The sequence below is a fragment of the Trachurus trachurus genome (assembly GCF_905171665.1).
Source record: "Trachurus trachurus genome assembly, chromosome: 1".
NCBI classification, from domain to species: domain Eukaryota; kingdom Metazoa; phylum Chordata; class Actinopteri; order Carangiformes; family Carangidae; genus Trachurus; species Trachurus trachurus.
The window spans coordinates 12,764,080-12,780,254 of NC_139891.1; the positions used below are offsets into that span (position 1 = coordinate 12,764,080).

The 16,175-nt window shown below is 40.6% G+C and overlaps 1 protein-coding gene across 4 annotated transcripts in view; it reads right to left on the bottom strand.

Moving 5' to 3' along the window:
- myh10 (myosin, heavy chain 10, non-muscle) overlaps positions 1-14,607 on the bottom strand; it is a gene marked incomplete at both ends in the record, with an annotated part of 52,707 nt that extends 38,100 nt beyond the window's left edge. For all 4 annotated transcript variants that reach the window (XM_083996006.1, XM_083996005.1, XM_083996003.1 and 1 more), the window contains 2 exons: positions 3,424-3,580; positions 14,263-14,607. In XM_083996006.1, the coding sequence (XP_083852132.1) occupies positions 3,424-3,580; positions 14,263-14,607 (502 nt within the window). The remainder of the gene's footprint in view (positions 1-3,423; positions 3,581-14,262) is intronic.
- Between the last annotated feature and the right edge of the window lie 1,568 nt (positions 14,608-16,175).

Below are 16,175 nucleotides of genomic sequence, written 5' to 3' on the forward strand. Positions count from 1 at the left end.
ACTGACAGATGTGCAGCAAGTTCTAGAGGTCTACTTACACACCCTGTCTTTGTTAGGTAACACCTCATTTAACCTCCCAAACTGAGCGCTGACTGGCTTCACAGCAATGTTGCAGTAATTAACAGAACCCCGCCAGGTTTAGACACCCGTCGGCTGTAAATATGATTCGCCCATCTGTACAAGGTGTAAAGGTCCTACATTAGAGGCAACAAATTATTTGCCCCTTATGTTCTTTCTTGGTCGGCTGGCAATTGACACTAAAAAAGTCTAAAAATGATAGTGGAAGTGGTTGTAATCACTGAAATTTAACAAATCAATCTGAAATCAGGGAGACTAAGATTGGGATGGGAGAGTCAGATAGTTCTCCATTTGATATCTTTGTTTGTAATGGACTGCACTGCAACTAATGATTATTCTAATTTTTTGTTAATCTGACGAGCATTTTTACAATTTATAGAATAATGTTACTGAAAAATAATAATAGCAGCATCACTTGCTTTGATCAATTATTACAGCAAAACCAAATTATGTACAACAGTGTTTCCCCTAATCTCATAATCTGGCAGCAGTGGGGTGCTGGAATCTATAATGAAAAATCTTTTTGGGCCTGTCGTTGGCCTGGCAGGGGGTGTCATAGGCCTGGCCGTTGGCCAAACCTGCACAATAGTAAGAGAAACACTAATATATAATTGATAAAAATACAAATAAGATAAAAACTGTGGATGTCAATAACTGACTGATAAATGATAAATTTATCAAAATTATTGACATTTTCCAGTAATTGACTAATCAATTAATAGATTAATTAGACCAAGAATACTTTTTGGCAATCCTAGATTTTGAAGTGTTTTCATTTGCCAGGCAATTGATTTGCTTAAAGCAGAAGTGAGTGATCCGGTCGTTTTCGCTAATGCTGCGTTCCAGGCAGGATTTTGAAATCATAAATTACAGCTTCAAGTCACAACTTACGACTTTGTAGCGTTCCAGGCAACCCACTCGTGTTTTTCCGGCCTGTTTTACCGGTGAAAGTCACTATAACGGCCACTCGTAACTTCCGACCCGTGAAATCGTACCAGTACGTCTTTTTGTACAGTCTATGTACCAGATCGAACTGGTACGACGTCACAGGTTGGAAAAATACGAGTTTCCTTGAACGCACCATAACAGTCCTCGTCCCTACGTACGACATTTCATCCAGAGAATTATATTCACATTGTGAAAATCACAACAGGGTGATAGGAGAGAGCTCACTGGTAATTTAACAATCAAGAAACAAAAACACCAGTGCTAATCTATACAGCTGGATATGTGTTTATATCAACCAGGTTGCTGAAATGCTCAGGGCCACGGCTGAACAACAGCTGGCTACCACTAATCTCCAACCTACAAACCTCCTTTTCAACCACAACCCTGTTAATTCTGATGGGCCCAGAAATGGGTTGTAGTAATGCATTAAAAATGACAGGTCAGCCCTGCGCTCTCAAAGATGTACAGTAAACGAAGGCAGCAGTTTGAGAAGCTTGAGGGCAGAGGTCATTGCTTCATTCAAATTAAACAAAGCAAGAAAATGCACAAATATGTTGCAATGAAAACATCACTAACTGACAGGGTTGTCCAGCCCTACCCCCATGGCCATCCATGATCATCCATGTAGAAACGCGTAGTGTGTTGAGAACAGAGGGTGTGAAAAGAAGAGGAGGAGGTGATGGCAAGAAACTAGCTGGACAAAGTAACAAGCTGGCAGAGTTCAACAACAACTACAGCGACGTCACGCTACTACTGAAAATGTTCTCCCGTGGATCAACGTCATAGACTGCAGAGACAATGTGATTCAACGCTGCTACAAGCATCTTTAGCGTAAAGTTTACAAAGTATAGAAATAAGAAAGCAATGCATTTAAATTCTAATTTAATGTGACTGCTGCCAATGATTTACTGCAGTTTCAGTTTAAAACAGACCAAGATATCATAAGTTTACTTGTTGACACTTCCAAAAGTTCGCTCTGTGTACCAACATGGGAAAAGCAAAGCCTAAAAGCACTGATGGGACTGTCCAGTTTGTCACCACCCCCACTGGTCGGCCCTCACAATCACACAAAGGGCCTATTGTGGAGAGCAATGGGGTCACCCTCTCTGTTCTTGCTGGTCTGATCCCAGTCAGTCACTGCTCATAGAGCCTGGTAGCTTGCCAACAACAGGCAAGGATGTTTGAAGACCTCATCCACCATGGAGCGCCCTCACTTCCAAGATTTTATGTCCCTAAATGAATTCAGATTGAATAAATGTGACAACTGAGGCAGACTGAGTGCCACACGTGACTGCAGCGTCAAGCTGTGAATGCATTGCATTGCAACTTGCACTCATATACAGAAGATACAACACAAATATTATATGTAACCGAAGAAGATCTACAAAACATTTCAGGGCAAATATTACACTAGTTACATTTGTATATGTTTGCTTTTGGGGCCCTTGTTCTCTGCATTTCTCAGATTACTGGATTAAGACATAAATGTGCTATCACGTTATAACAAAGTGTTTGTGTGGTAGAGCTGGTATAAATATCTGTTGGATGTAAAACATTACTGGATGCTTGCACACCTTCTAAATAAATGTTCAGCATGAACGCTGACACAACAACAAACCCAGACACTGTAACACAGATAATCCAAGATTAAAACAATCGGCCCTTAATAGTCGGCAGCCTAAATTAAATGAGATTGATGTTCAAATAAGTCGTCTGTGACATTCAATGATTTTAAGGGATTTCTGAGAAATAAAGATACTCAGACACTAATTTGATATCAAAAATGAGATGAGATACTCATTGGCATTGGACTCAATACCAGTAGTGGCTTCTTTGCTTTCTTTAGTTTGCACGCACCTTCACACAGCACCGCTGCAGACAGGAAGGCATGCGGCCCCTCCCCTCACTTGCAGCTGAACACATGAACACTAGTTGATATTCACAACACTGTGATGGCTGCTGTTTCCAGCATAAAACTAATGTAACATGGCATGTGCTGCTGCCGAAAGGCTTTTGCCACCAGTTTTGGTCAAAAAATAAAAACGCAAAAGTGCCAGGGAAAGGCTAACAATAAGTCAATAAGTGGACAATGCTAGAAAATGGTGGTGACAAGGTCAAGTGGGAAAACAAACTTGTTGAAGTACCTATATATTTCGTTACACACACACACATACTGTGTATATATATATATACATACATATGTACTGTATATACTGTATGTGTGTGTGTGTGTGTGTGTGTGTGTGTGTGTGTATGTGTGTGTGTGTGTGTGTGTGTGTGTGTGTGTGTGTGTGTGTGTGTGTGTGTGTGTGTGTGTGTGTGTGTGTGTGTGTGTGTAACAAAATATGTTGTAAAATATATATGTTAAAATATAATTTTGACATTGTTGTGACTTACCTTGTAGCATGCATCTGTATGCAGACTCTGAGATGGCGTAGATGTGAGGGGGCATTTCATGCCTTTTTTTGCCCCTGTACATCTCAATGATGTTCTCCGAGTAGATGGGCAGGTTTTTGTAAGGATTTATGACCACGCAGAAGAGACCAGAGTATGTCTAGAAAAAGAGAAGACAACACGGATGACTATTAATTCATCACAGAGTCCTTATGTCACTGCTGTTACAGTTGCTACTTTCTAGTATGTATATGGCATATGCATTGATTACATGGAGCATGAAATGGACAGTGAACAAACACAAAAGGATCTCTGTAATGCGGCGCCATGGGAGCAGAATCACATTTGAGGAACTTGGAGCAAAGAGCAATCGGTGTGGTTTTTACTGAACAGAGGTGATGTTAACAAATTAAGATTCAATTTTACAATGTATTAGTTTATTAGTTAGCCTACTACCAAAACACTATCACATCACAATAGTTGGTGGAGTACGCCCTTTGCATAGCGATATATCACTGTAGAATCAATCAATTCAATTTATTTGAGGTGGGACAGTGCATGTTCATGAACGAAACATAAAACATAAAAAGTGGATGCTCAAAGCTAAAAAGCCATTAGAGGACTAATTCATGGATCACGGCATCGCTGCAGGTTGCTGCCACATACCTACTTTCCCACAGTCTGCATTTAAGATTCTTCCTCCACTCACTTATCCTCCTAATACAGTATGTGGCAATTCCCCATCTCCTTTGCTACTACTTTTAAACTGGTGCAAATTTCACCACCACAGCCACTGACTGACATCAAAACTGAGATTGAAGGAGTGGTGATTTTAATTCACAGCAGCATATTCATAGTCAGACAGCCGAGGACAGGGTTAATCCTTTACATGTCTGCTGCTCCGTGAGGACTCCATGAACTAAAGGGATAAACAGTAAACAGTAGACACTACTGGATTAGGGTTTTCTGAATCACATAGGCTATCAACTGAGATCAAAAATCTTGATCATCTGCCAATGAAAACTTTCTCTCATCCATAAACGGTCCCAATTTTCCATCTGCTCTCCTTTCCTTTTCACCGTTTTCTTAACTCTTTTTCCACCTTTCTGGTCTCTGCTCTTGACTGGGCTGCAAAGCCACATTCTTTTAATCATTTTGTCTGTGGTGGCCAGTGGGCTTCTGGGGGCCCAGGGCCAGCTAACTGGGTAGTTGAATTGGAAGAGTGGTGACATGACCAAAGCATGCTGTGGAAACAGAATGGTTTTTGAGTGACTGAGTGAGAGAAACGCATCTGAATGCTGCTGTTTTGAGTAAACTGTATGCAGTTAACTCCACCACTGAGCAACCTGATTTGACCAATCATATGTTTTTTCAAGTTTACTTGTGTTTTATAATGTCAGGAGTTTTTTGTACTGAAAGCAACTCACATATTTGAAGAAACTGAAAGTCGCCAGAGAAAAACTGCGCCACTCAACCCAGATAACTGCAGCCGCTGGGTTCCCATGACTTCAATGATATGCAACATGATAATATTCTGCAGTGTCAGCAAAAACTGAATGAGCCCGTTGCTTGGGCACAACCAGTGTGACACAGTATGTTCATCCGGTGTTGTGGGAGAAAGATCTCCCTTGAATGTATGCTAAAACCAAAATGCATGTTGAACTTAAACTAAAAAGTGTGTCTGTCTTTTATACTAGTACTGACAGTATTGCAAATTCCATGTTGTGGCAGAATTTGAAACCAGTGACAAAGTCAGAATACCACCACCTCTATGCGGTCACATACAAAGTAGGATTTTATCAATAAAAACAGAGAAAAGTTTCCTTTGGCTAAACAAAAAGAAATTAAGTTATTTTTAATCATGCACAGAGCTTAATATCAATCAATCAATCAATCAATCAATCAATCAATCAATCAATCAATCAATCAATCAATCAATCAATCAATCAATCAATCTCCTTTATTTAACCAGGTAAAAAAACTCATTGAGATTTAAAACCTCTTTTCCAAGAGTGACCTGGTCAAGACGGCAGCACACAGCAGCTCAGTTGCACATCACACAAGACTCAAATAAAATACAATCACACATTTCAGGAAAACATGATTAAACAACGCAATCACACAGTCCGATTGAGCTCAATTCTCTGTCTATTATAATTGACCTGAATTCACCCAGAGTTACAAGATGTGTCAGTTTCAAGTCCTATAAAATAATAATTTCAAAGAATTGCTCCAAATCAAGCTTTTTTTTTTTTTTTTTTTTTTTTTTTTTACAGATTTAAATTTAATCCACAAACTGCTGATAATGACTAAAACGGGTTAAAGAATAACCTGCAGAAATGCCCAATTTCATATAGTCATAGTGGTGGCGGATATTTGTTTGTAGCCTGTGAGTTGAGGGTGGATTCAAGATCACCAGATGGCCATCAAGCCCCCTCCTCAATCTCTACCATGTGCACAGATGCTTTAGAAACAGCTCTGTGTTGTAACCTGGTCATATAATGTATTTGTTACTCTGTCATCACCAGTTGGTATTTGTCAGTGGACTCTTACATTGATCAATTTTCTTACGCCTTGCTAACTGGCACTGACCAGAAACATCAAGCACAGTTTGCAGGATGTACTGTGGGGCTGCAGTCAGAATAACCCTGTCCCAGGCCCCCTATGGTGGGCACAGCGCCAGGCAGACAGATCAGTGCCCCTGACCCAGCATGGGCCACATGCAATGGGGTGAGGGATGACTCAGCTGGCTGTCCTTGACGGTGGACCCCAGAAGGCATTTGGGGGATTAGTGGTGCTTTGAGGGCAAGGAGGCTGGAAGCCAGACAACCAGGCATACCAAGACACAGCCAGTGTGCTGTGGTGTGCTCCCTCTCTTAAAATGCAATGTTTGCACACAGGAACATCTAGTCAGTCAATATCCACTGATGGCTTGAATACTGAATGCAGGTTATTTTGAGCTCATAAATGAGCCGGCTACCCAGAGAAACTATGGTCAACTGATGAGAACCCTGACACAGTTGAAAGGCATCCCAACTCTCTCCGGAAATGTCCAAATAAACGTCTGTGGACAAGGCAGTGCTTAGCAACAGGGCCCCTCTCAATGGGAAAAGGGGTCCTGCTACTGCATGAATCAATGCTCTCCATTCTGACATAACTGGGATGACTGGACTTTAAATGTCTTTTAAACTAGGGATGTGCACGGTTACCCGAGTACCCGGGTACCCGAGTAGGCAATCTGCTACTCGGTTATGAATGTATTATCCGGTTAACGTAGGATTAAAAAAACGTCACGTTAGAGCAACAGTCTAGTGTCGGATCAAACTACATTATCATGCCGTGGTTCGGCTTTTTGTAGTGTTAAACAGTTTCGGATCAAGCAACGTGATTTTCTGCTGTGTAAAAGTGTTTTTGGATCGAGCCTCGGACTTTCAAACCTTTTACAATAATCTGTCGTGGTTCCCTCGGCGTAAACCGTCGGGAGGGAGACGACAGGTGTCATCAAGTCTGTTAGAAAATCTGCTTTCAGTTTACAAACATTCTGAAACCTTCCCAGTTATTTCCTGAAACGATGCGAGGCAGAGAGGACCGAAGGCACCAAAATGAAGTCTGGACTAATAAATAAGCACCGCTAATGATTTAAAAAAAAAAAAAAGTTTTCTCCTCCTCCGAGGCGCCGCGGCATAAATGCGCTGCGCTCAGATCGCATGCAGCAGCGCCTTTATTCCCCGGCATAAAGATGCACATCTGCCCCGTATGAGCATCTTCAACTCCATCTCTACTCTTATTACCCACCTGATATTTAGTCTGACGACGCTGTGTGTCAGTAATGCGACTGTCTGACGGACAGAGCGCATTAATGCACCGGCTGAGCTCTGTCCATCAGACATGACGTCATTTTATTTATTTATTTTATTACAGTAATCGGTTACCCGGGTAACAGCAGGTTAGGTTACTCGATTAGTAAATTATTCGAAATGCCCATCCCTATTTTAAACCATAAAAACCATAGCACTAAGCAGATATCTTAACCTCTTACCCAAGTAAATGAGGAAGTTCACTGGCCCAAAACGGAAAATTTAGCTAACTGCAACTCAGAAAATACAAAGCACGTCTGCTTTTGCTAAACCATGAGCTAGTCTTTACAACACTTAACAGCAATTGGAAGAAAAAAAAACTTTCATTACTTTGCTTTTTGGTGCTTATGAGAGGGAGCCAACATAGATTCAAATGGCTGTGACAGCTGAGAGGAGCAGATGCAACATGGAACAACCATTGCAATAAGGAAGATGGAAAAAAGTGATCTGAGTAATTTCAGTGTAAACATCATGTGCCTCCTTCAAACAGTACAGTTCTGCTAATGTATACACAAGTGAGTATGGTGTTGGAACAGAGTCTTTTAAAGGAGAAGTGCCGTTTTTTACAACCTGGGCCTTTATTTCTGGCATAAAATACGGTCGTTTACTCACCCATATACTGTAACTTTGGTGTCATTAGGAGTCCTTCGGACGGTATTTAGATCAGTTCGAGAGCTGCGTATATCCATATAGTGGTAGTGATCAGGGCACTGAGAATGCATCCTCTAAATAACGCATTATCTGGCGCGAAACTTCACCAATATTTTGTTATGATTTGCTTGTGCTATTCCCCTTTGATGCCCTGTTTACACGACAATGCTCGCGGTCGTGGATGAAAACGGCAAAATATTTCATCGGATGTGCCTTTCGTTTAGACGGCGACGGCGTTTTGGGGGCTTGAAAACCACCCTCCAGAGTGGAAATCTTGAAAATGCTCCGCCATGTTAAGGGTGAAAACACAAAACGTCTGCGCCGATTGCTATTACCTGTGGAGGGCACGGAGGGCAGCATTACGATGGCCGGCGTACAGCCTGCCAGAAATCAAGAAGAAGGAGAAGAATACATAGGCGTGCATACAACATTGAATTCCACAGACTTTTGCGTCACCGTATGCACGCAGATTTCCACCCCAAAAACGCTCGTCTAAATGCGAAATTAAAAGTGAGAACGGAATGCCACTTTTGCATTTTCTGTTCAGATCATTTCCGTGTAAACGTTACAGCCTGAGACCGGAGTTGACTGTTATCGTCACCCGGGGTCTGCAGATTAACCTCTGAACTGGATTATGTCATCTCTGAGTGCCGTGTGCAGCCGCAGCAAGACCCGTTCACTCTGCCTTTTTGTGTATAACATTTTTATAACCGTAATACCCCTGTCTAAACAGTATTGTTCTACATATGATTGTTAATAAAGCAATTAGTTAAAAAAAAAAAAAAGGTTCATTCACTCTGTGACAGTCAGCCTTTTTTTTGTGATGGTCAGCTTGTTTACCTGGAATTTGCTACTGCTAGTTTTGTACAATATGACTGAATATTTGTTAGATTTTGAGGTTGTGGACGACGACTTTGAATGGACGTCCTTACCGTTTAGAGCCAGAGTATAAGGATGAGGAGCTCTTTGAAAGGAGGATGCGAAGGCAGCGAGAGGAACAGCTGTCTAGAGAACAACAAACCGCTGCATCTCCGCGAGTAGATGGTAGTTGCTGTTTTTTTGTGTGGAATAGCACAAGCGAATCATAACAAAATATCGGTGAAATGAACGAGTTTGGCAGCAGATAATGCGTTATTTAAAGGCTGCATTTCTGTGCCCCGATCACTCCCACTATATGGATATACGTGGCTCTCAAATGGATCTATATCGTATAAAGGACTCCCAAGTTATATGAGTAAACAACCCTATTTTATGCCAGAAATAAGGTCCAGGTTGTAAAAAAAAATGGCACTTCTCCTTTTACTCATAACCCTGACCCTGACCATAAAAACGGAGTTATAACTACCATTAGTCTACTGATGACATGACATTACACAACATCATGGTCTAAATGTGAATAGGAACCAGTGAAGCACCTGTGTTAGAAACTTCTCCTCAGCTGACTCACAACATTATCACAATGTTCATTAAAACAAAAAAAACTTGGGGCAGCATATAACTCAGTGGGTTGAGCAGGCCCCCCAGAGGCTACAGTCATCGCTGCCACCGGCCCCGGTTTGAGGATATCAATAGAAATGGTCTTGTCAAGGTTTGAGTTTTGAATAAACAGAGCAGTTCTACTACCAGAGGCAGACTTAATGAACAGAGAAATAGCATCCTGATACAGGCACTCACAAGAAGCTCTCAGCCTGGAGCTGCCACTCATCCTCCTCAGGATGTACACTCTGCACCAACAATGTAACAAAGGATGACCATATAGAGGCTTTCATTCAATAAACATCACAGTGACATCACTATATCGTGTCCTCCTTTCTCCTCAGCCACTAGGTTGAACCATATTTTGTAACACACAATAATCAGCAGCATGATATGGGACTATATATGGAAGTGTGGTGTAGTCTATCTATTGAAATTTCAATGACTGCGTTTACATGCACTTCAGTACCCCGATTTCAATCGGGTTTTTTAAGTACCCCGAATTTGTGTTTGCGCATGTAAACACCATTTCCCGATTCCAGAAATCGGGATAAGCTCATATCCCGATTTTGAGAAACCCGATTTTGCTGCCCGGAGAACTCCGAAAGAAATCAGGATACTGGAGCATGTAAACACAGTACCCCGATATCTGAAAGCTGCTCAGCCAGCTGACGTAACCGTTACCATAGATACGTTACGTACAAAATGGCGGCGACAACAAGCGTGCATTCTGGAGCGACGAGGAGACTATTATGTTTTTTTTGTTTGTTTTTTTCATGCGAGAAAGTAACTGTTTAGATCCCCAATGTGCGGTCGGTTTATCCACATGACGGCTGTTTACAAGTTTGCTACGACGTTTTTCGGAGGAGTGAAGCTCCACCTGTGTGAGCTGGACATCACAGAGGCAGCAGCCCCGTCTCCTGACGTGCTCACCGGCCAGACTACTCCGTCACCTCGGGAGAGAAGACAATCGCTGATTAACTTACCCGTAGGTTTTTAGATGTTTACTGCCGGCTGGTTATATTCTTTTTAGGAGATAAATGCTGGTCTCATTGATGAAATCTAATAATTGTGGCAGTTGCCTTAGTTTGTTTGAATGAAAAGTGAAGCTTCATGTGTGTATTGGAGGAGCAGCGCTGCCTGGAGGCTCTGTCGCCTAACGTGTACAGAAATCACCACTTTTACATCAATAAAAGCATGTTTTACAATGGACCGATCAGTCTGCATTGAATTTACCTTTCTTTTATTAAGTTATATAACATGGCAGCATTTTTAATTTGTAAATTTTCGGACCTACATATTTCCTAGTAGTTGCGCTCCCTGTTGTAAATAATAAAGATGAATGAAACACACATACGCACGTAAGACGCAGTAATCAGAAACCGGGATACTGTATTTATCATGTATACAGGGATACTGAATAACCGGGGTTCTCTAACTTCATGTAAACACCATACCCCGAATTTGATCAATAATCGGGGTACTTAAAAAACCCGATTGAAATCGGGGTACTGAAGTGCATGTAAACGCAGTCACTGACTTACACATTTCTAAAGTTTCTATTTCTCTAGTTGATACCATTTGATTGTATTATGATTATTACATTTCTATCCACTGGCTTCTGTGTGGATGAGAGTCCCAAAGTAGGTTAAGTCAGGGCTAGGCTATGTTGCTCTGACTTAAAAGGTCACACACAATCCTCAAAATCAGAACAGGAAAACACGCAGAGTCAGGAATGCAAAGGCAGCAGAGATCTTCATGCATTATAGTCAAAGCTCTTAAAAATTCATGTCCTTAAAAGTCATTAGCGTCACACTTTAGCTTTGAGGAAAAATCATGATAAAGAAAACATGCGTGCAAATGAAATCAGAACAAAAGCATGTCTCTTTCCGCACAGAACAGCAAAAACATAAAAAAGCTGGCATAGATTGACTGTTAATAACAGTTTTTGACAGCAAAAGTGGAAAAAAAATCAGTTATTTGAGCAGACAGCTGTTGCTTATCAGAGAACACAAAGAACTCTGTTAAGATAGTTTGGTTACAGTGTGACTCAGCACAAGCCACCCTGAGCTGAGGGATGAGGCTGGGGTCACTTCCTTTTCCATTGTAAGCCCTCTGAAAATACAAAAATTACAATACTTGGGCTGAATTTTGATTAGACTGAATAAAAGTGAGCTTCATGACAATACTGTTGTAGCTCATGCTGGAAAAATGCTAAAACAAGAGGTCACACTGTATCCTGAGTTTTTTATTTCACAGGTCGTGCAGAATTTGGAACCAGTTAATAACTTTTGTGAAGAGCTACAAAGAAATTAATAAATGAATAAAAAAAAATTAAAAAAAACTTTGACAATTCTTGTGAAGTCAGGTCATGGTCATGTGAAGGTCATTATTCCTGTAATATGACAAACCGCCTCTGGTCTCAGGAGATACAAACAGACCAAACAGACTCTTGGCAGTGAGCCATCAGCAGACAGTGACCACATGGCAGAGCTGACACTACTACACATCGCACGGACTTCACATCCCCCATCATGATGACATCAACAGGATGGCTTTCATGAACTTAACATCAGCTTCTAATGTAATCCATACTATTTTTTTTTATTTTGCTGCAAACACTTCCAGGTTTTACTTTGTCCGCATTTTTCCCCTTACTGTAGCTGCTGTATATTTGCTACTAGGGATGTCCGAATCCGATATTGGAAATTTGCCGATATCCAATATGCCGATGTTGTCCAGCACTTAATTTCCGATTTCTGATTATAACCGATACCGATATGCAGGCTTTTTTTAATCTGTCGATTATTTAAACGATAAATCAATTAGTTGTTTGGTCAATAAAATGTTAAAGAATGCTGTGTTTCCCAGACTACAAGATGACGTCCTCAAATCTCTTGTTTTGTCCACAAACCAAAGAGATACTCAGTTTATTGTCATAAAGGAACAAAGAAACCAGAAATATTCACATTTAAGAAGCTGAAATCAGAGAATTTTGACTTTTTTTTTCTTAAAAAACTACTCAAACCGATTATTCAATTATCATAATTACTTATACTGTATGTGAATAGCTGGTCTTCAATGCCTTCTGCAAAAGTGAATCAAATATCTTTAAGAGGTTTGGACTGTTAGTTGCATAGAACAAGTAAAAGTCACCTTGGGCTCTGGGAAGTTTTAATCACAATTTCTTTTGTCAATAAAAAAATGCTCACAGAAAGTGACCATAAGATCATTATGTGAGCTCGTAAAGGCCATGGGGAAATATAGTAAATTATTAACTTTGGTTAAATAATATGCAGTAGGTAAAGTGCACAAAACATAACTATCAAAAAGGAAAACTGAATCCAAGCCGCTTGGATTCAGTTTGTGTGGATTCAATCAGTGGATTATTTCCTTTAGCTATTCCACTGAGGGACATAATGCCCTGTGGTTTGGCAGGCCTGCTGGATGATGACACTGACGTAATCATGCCTCATCGACGCAAAGAATACATAGCGTCTTCATTAAACTTTCAAATGCCATGACTTCATCTGCAACGTTTCCAAACATCCATCTGGCTCGCCAATGCAGAAAACCACAAAAATACTTTTAACTTAATCTTTAAATCACTATAACCTAAAAAACTGGAACAGCTAATGAATCATGACCTACAGTAAAAGATGCAAATGATTTCAGACAATCTCAGCCCTAACCCCTCAGTCTGAAATGATTTCATGCCCAGTGTCAAAATTGTAAACATCTAAAAATCCAGATTAGCAAATTCATTTCTGTCTTTGAGACTGGGCCTCTAAGTGTGAACCCTCGGCCCCTGCCTCCTCCTCAGGTCTCGAGAGCCCCACAAGCTCTATGTCTGGGCTATTCCAGGAATGCATGTCACTAAGTGGGGCATAATCACAGGGGAAATCTGCATCTTATGTAGGACATGATGGCTTCTACAGTGAAGGAAATTTCAGAGACTCATATATAAAATGCTATGGATATGTTAGCCGTTTTCATTACAATTGTAAGGCTTGTTTAACAAGCATGCTGGGTACATGAAGTGGACAAATAATCTAAAAAAACAAGCAATGAATATAGTAAAATTCTTTCTTTCTGGTGCTGGATTTGCCGATAACCACCACCAATTCACACACGTTACTGGGACAGAGAAGGGACTGGATATATGGACTCCTCCTTACTAAGGAGGTGTGACGCCACACTTTGTTGCTGCTACTCCTCTTAATCTTTACAGCCAGTAAGATGGATGCACCTGCACATACCACAAGTTCTCCAAAATTACCTCTTAGCTCTTATTGATCACTTGGTCAAGTGTGACTGTTTGTGAGTTAATCTCTCTGTGTGACATTTACTATTCAACAGCCTTGTTTTTATTATGTCTTAAAATGACAAGAGGGATATATCACTAGAATTAAACTATGAAATTATATTTTTCTTGACCTTAAAGCATCTTCAAAGAACGTTCATTTTGTGTTGATTTTGGCAGCCCCTGAGGACAAAAGCAGTAGTGTTTTGCCAGAATGAAGACTGCATTTCCTATGAGCTCTAGCGCGTATTGATGTAAAGACGCTTCTGGCTCGCGTGTGCCATCTCTGGTCTGAGTGCCGTAAATCATTTCGTCCGGTGGACCGACCCTACCACTGCCTCCCGAAGGTATAGAGTTACACCATTAAGAAATAGCTTATCCTCCCACCGATGGCCTCATTTGCTGTTGTAGGTCATACAGAGACATCAGCAGAAACGAGAGACTTTTGCATATCCAGTTAAAAGTTATTTGTAGTTGCTTTAAGTTAGTTTCTCTAGAATGTGAAAGATCTTCGAGCATTTTTAGATGTGAGTGCACCTCTTATGAAATACTCACATAGATGAGACCAGAGTAGTAGCGGTCTTTGAGGTTGTAAAGCACAGATGCCTCATTCAGGCAGGTCAGTTCAGCCATATCCTCTACTTTGCTGAATTTTGGTGGGTTCATCTTCTGGATGTCATCCTTGTTGACAACAGCCTTCTTCCCGTTCTCTGCCAGCTCCACCACCACTTCATCTCCACGCTCTTCACGAACGCTGGCAGCCTCAAAGCCATTGCGTTCTGACGGAATCCATACTAGTCTCTTGGCAGTCCAGTCAGCCTGGGCGGCTGGATTATAGACCACCGCCCGGTCCACAAAGAGGTACCGCTCCGGGTCCTCCTGCCCACTCCTCTGTGACATTGCTGCTGGAAACCAGAAGCAGAGCACGCTCGGCCACCTGGGGTGAAAAGAGAAAGTATAATGTTCATCTGGCGAACTAAAACCTGTTTGTTAAAAATTCGCACAGCTGACTAACGCTGTGTGTTTCACTCTGTACAAAACAGATGAGATCACCAGTGTGCAAAAATCTTGTTAACTACTTTCACTAATAACATTAATGATGGCTCTGTGATCATGTGACCAACCCAACCATGACAGTATGACGATGAACCAACACATAATGACTGATTTGAATGTACGCCATTTCAAATCAGAATATATCCCTATATAAAAAAAAGTCTTTAAAAGAGAGATTACCTCCTTTATCTTCTGTAAAAAGAAACACCTTCAAAATCAAAACTGATGTTAATTCTGTCAAACTATAATATGGCTCAGTGATATTCAACAAGAAAAGGCCAAATACTTAAAATATGTTGAAGGTAGAAGATGATGGTGTCACAATAACTAACAGTTTGACCACTGGAGGTGAGATTCAGATTAGACTATGGTTCAATAAATACAGCTGAATGCTGATGCTGGTGCTTTGAAGATGGAGCTACACAAATGGCTTTTGGAAAAGCTAGAAATGCTGGAAAAGCCTCCACATTGTATCTTAAGTGACTGTAATCTGTCATATCTGTATGTGTGCAATTCTTCCACAAAATGTTATGGTAATAGCTAATGCCATTGTTTCTTAGTGACCACATTATTGTTTGATCGAGGTAATACAAAAAAGGAATATTTCGGGGCATGTCTGATTGAATGAAGTGTCTCGTCTGTCACAACTCAGCAGGGGCTTATGATGACTAAGAGGGTATACTGCTAGTAAAAAATGTGGGTCATCTGATCTGGAAGCTCCCAGGCCCTCTCCTGGACATACATTACTAACTGTTGAAAAACATAAAGATAATTAAACATGAAATACAAAAGCACTTCCACAACCATCATGTCAGATATGATAATTTTCTGACCTAATAAGTGCAAGTTAACTAAAATTAGGTGGAATTTTGTGTTTTCTGTTTGGTGGCTGGATTCATTTTCTCTTTTTCTTTGCTTAGGGCAACACACATGTACTGTACATTGACTTCAGCATTTGAGCCTCTTGAAGCCTGACTGTGATGTGTAATGATAATAAGACAGATAAATAATCCCTACAGTAAACTGCCATCCAAATAATATTAATAAAGAATTGGCTGACAAATACTGTATTAATAAGCAAAATTCAAATGATAGATTAATTATTCAAATCGCAATATCCTCTTATTTCAGTACTTGCTTCTCCCCTTTGTCTTATTTAATAGTAAACCTAATATCTAAAAAATATAATCTTATGGTTTTAAAAAATCTGGGTTCCAGACTGCCCCTAAATGGGGGCATTTTGCCCCCAGAATTTGAGGCAGTGCAGGTTAATCTTTCATCTACATGCACATGTGCAACCAGTAAATATGCCTTTTCTTTTCTTTTCATTTTTAACACTGGTGGAATGTGGAAGTGGGCGACTCAAAGAATCTGTCATTACAGGTGGCAGGCCAATGTGGGTGAGACAAAAC